The sequence below is a fragment of the Triticum dicoccoides genome, chromosome 3A (assembly GCF_002162155.2).
Source record: "Triticum dicoccoides isolate Atlit2015 ecotype Zavitan chromosome 3A, WEW_v2.0, whole genome shotgun sequence".
NCBI classification, from domain to species: domain Eukaryota; kingdom Viridiplantae; phylum Streptophyta; class Magnoliopsida; order Poales; family Poaceae; genus Triticum; species Triticum dicoccoides.
In genome coordinates, this window is record NC_041384.1 from 682,569,532 (window position 1) to 682,571,473 (window position 1,942).

Below are 1,942 nucleotides of genomic sequence, written 5' to 3' on the forward strand. Positions count from 1 at the left end.
GAGAGAGAGAGAGAGTGCCGCCCTACTTGCTGACATGGCACTGCCAAGTCAACAGTCAACTCGGTCAAAACCGCCTCAGGTGTGGTCAAAACCGAGTGCAGGGTTGATTCCTGAACCTGGTCGTTAGTTCAGGGTGTGTTTCGACCAGTTTTGTAATTTAGGGTTGATTCTTAAACCGAGTTCAGGGTTGTAATGTGGACTTCTCTCATCCAGCAAACACGGTACACTAAAAAATAAAGCACCCAGCTGAGTTTGTTGCTTATATGCCCAACCAATCTTAACTTTTACTCGCTAAGGACACCATGTGGAATTCTTTTATTAGCACTGGATGGCATTACCGACCTGGTTAGGTTAGTAAACAATCTGGTAAAACATTGCATCTTACTGAAGAGCTGATTGGAAGACATATTCTAAACTTTAAGTGTACTATCAATTACATGACATACACAGAGTAGAAAGCGCTGAGTGCTGAAAAGATTGCTAACTAACCAGAACTACCGTACACCATACCGTGTCATCTAGCACCAAGTATACATAGAGCACGCAGCATAGCCGGTATTAAATGCCCATAAACCTTAAAACCCAACCACAATGGTGACCACGGCTGTGTATTGATTGACATGTACGGACAACCAAAATTGCCACAGGAATAGGGGTGTTAAATGCTCAGTAGCCCAGGCAAAACATAGGAACAATAACAAGAACACAACTGAACTCCTGGAGAAAGAAATGCCTGAGTCAATGACTCAATGGTTAGAAGATCGCCCGAGGAATAGAAAATCTCAGTTTGTTTTCTCTCCAATGCACAGTAGCCCCCGGGCATAAGTTGTGTGTTAAAAACATGGAACTATAAAAAGTAAAGATTGAGTTAGACCTGTTGTGCAACAACAGCATCCTGAGGATCATCAGGGGCAGGAGCAGAAAGAAGAGCTTGAAGGGATAGCAATGCTGTCTTCAAGGTAAGGGCTGGGCTCCACTGATCTTTCAGTATGTCCAAGCAAATTGCTCCATTTTGGCTGCTAATATTCGGGTGCCTTCAACATAGGTTGAGCACAAATCAGAGTTGTAGATAGAGTGACTTGTACTTGCCAGTCAGGAAGCAGCAGTTGACTCATTGCAAATACAAGAACATTGGATAGATATCACATATATTTGAAGATTGGGAGACTCGCCCCCATTTGAAGAGTAAATTCATAACAATACCTTAAGACTATGCCAACATTGAAACAGCAGATTTTCTGCTTGTTGCATTAATTTGATTAACAATGTCCTACTGGTAATGACCATATTTGGTTAAACAGCAACAAATATAAGAACTTGGAAAACCATATCAAATATTTGCAATTGTTGGCTCAGAGTAATGCATTCATACAGACAAGGAACATTCAGATCCTCCTTCACCAAGGCATACAAAAGGAGGGGAATACAAACAAATCACAGGGAGAAGGATAGCTTGCGTACCATACTTTGGTGATGAACTGCATCTTAGGAGGCTCAAAGGGGTAGCCACCTGCCAATCAAAGACCACAGGGCAGTCAGTTAGACAATAGCAGCATTTTCCACAGCTCCTGCTTTGGCTGCTGGTTATTACTCCCTCCGTTCCGAAATACTCCCTCCGTTCCTAAATATTTGTCTTTCTAGACATTTCAAATGGCTACTACATACGGATGTATGTAGACATATTTTAGAGTGTAGATTCACTCATTTTGCTCCGTATGTAGTCACTTGTTGAAATGCCTAGAAAGACAAGTATTTAGGAACGAAGGGAGTAGATGGCTCAACTTTGTACAAAGTTAGTACAAAGTTGAGTCATCTATTTTAGAACGGAGGGAGTAGCTTATAGTGGGGCGATTTGATGATTTGCCACCCCTTACTTCCCCCTTCCACAATTTGCCACCCATTGTCTCAATGACGGGCGGGCCCGGGCCCGGGCCCCACCTGT

The 1,942-nt window shown here is 42.8% G+C and overlaps 1 protein-coding gene across 1 annotated transcript in view; it reads right to left on the bottom strand.

Moving 5' to 3' along the window:
* Positions 1 to 1,942, bottom strand: part of LOC119270170 (ubiquitin-conjugating enzyme E2 27-like) — a 5,047-nt gene that overhangs the window by 2,157 nt on the left and 948 nt on the right. The window contains exons 2-3 of the mRNA XM_037552141.1: positions 1,462 to 1,510; positions 875 to 1,034 (exon numbers count right to left, since the gene is read on the bottom strand). Of these exons, the coding sequence (XP_037408038.1) occupies positions 875 to 1,034; positions 1,462 to 1,510 (209 nt within the window). The remainder of the gene's footprint in view (positions 1 to 874; positions 1,035 to 1,461; positions 1,511 to 1,942) is intronic.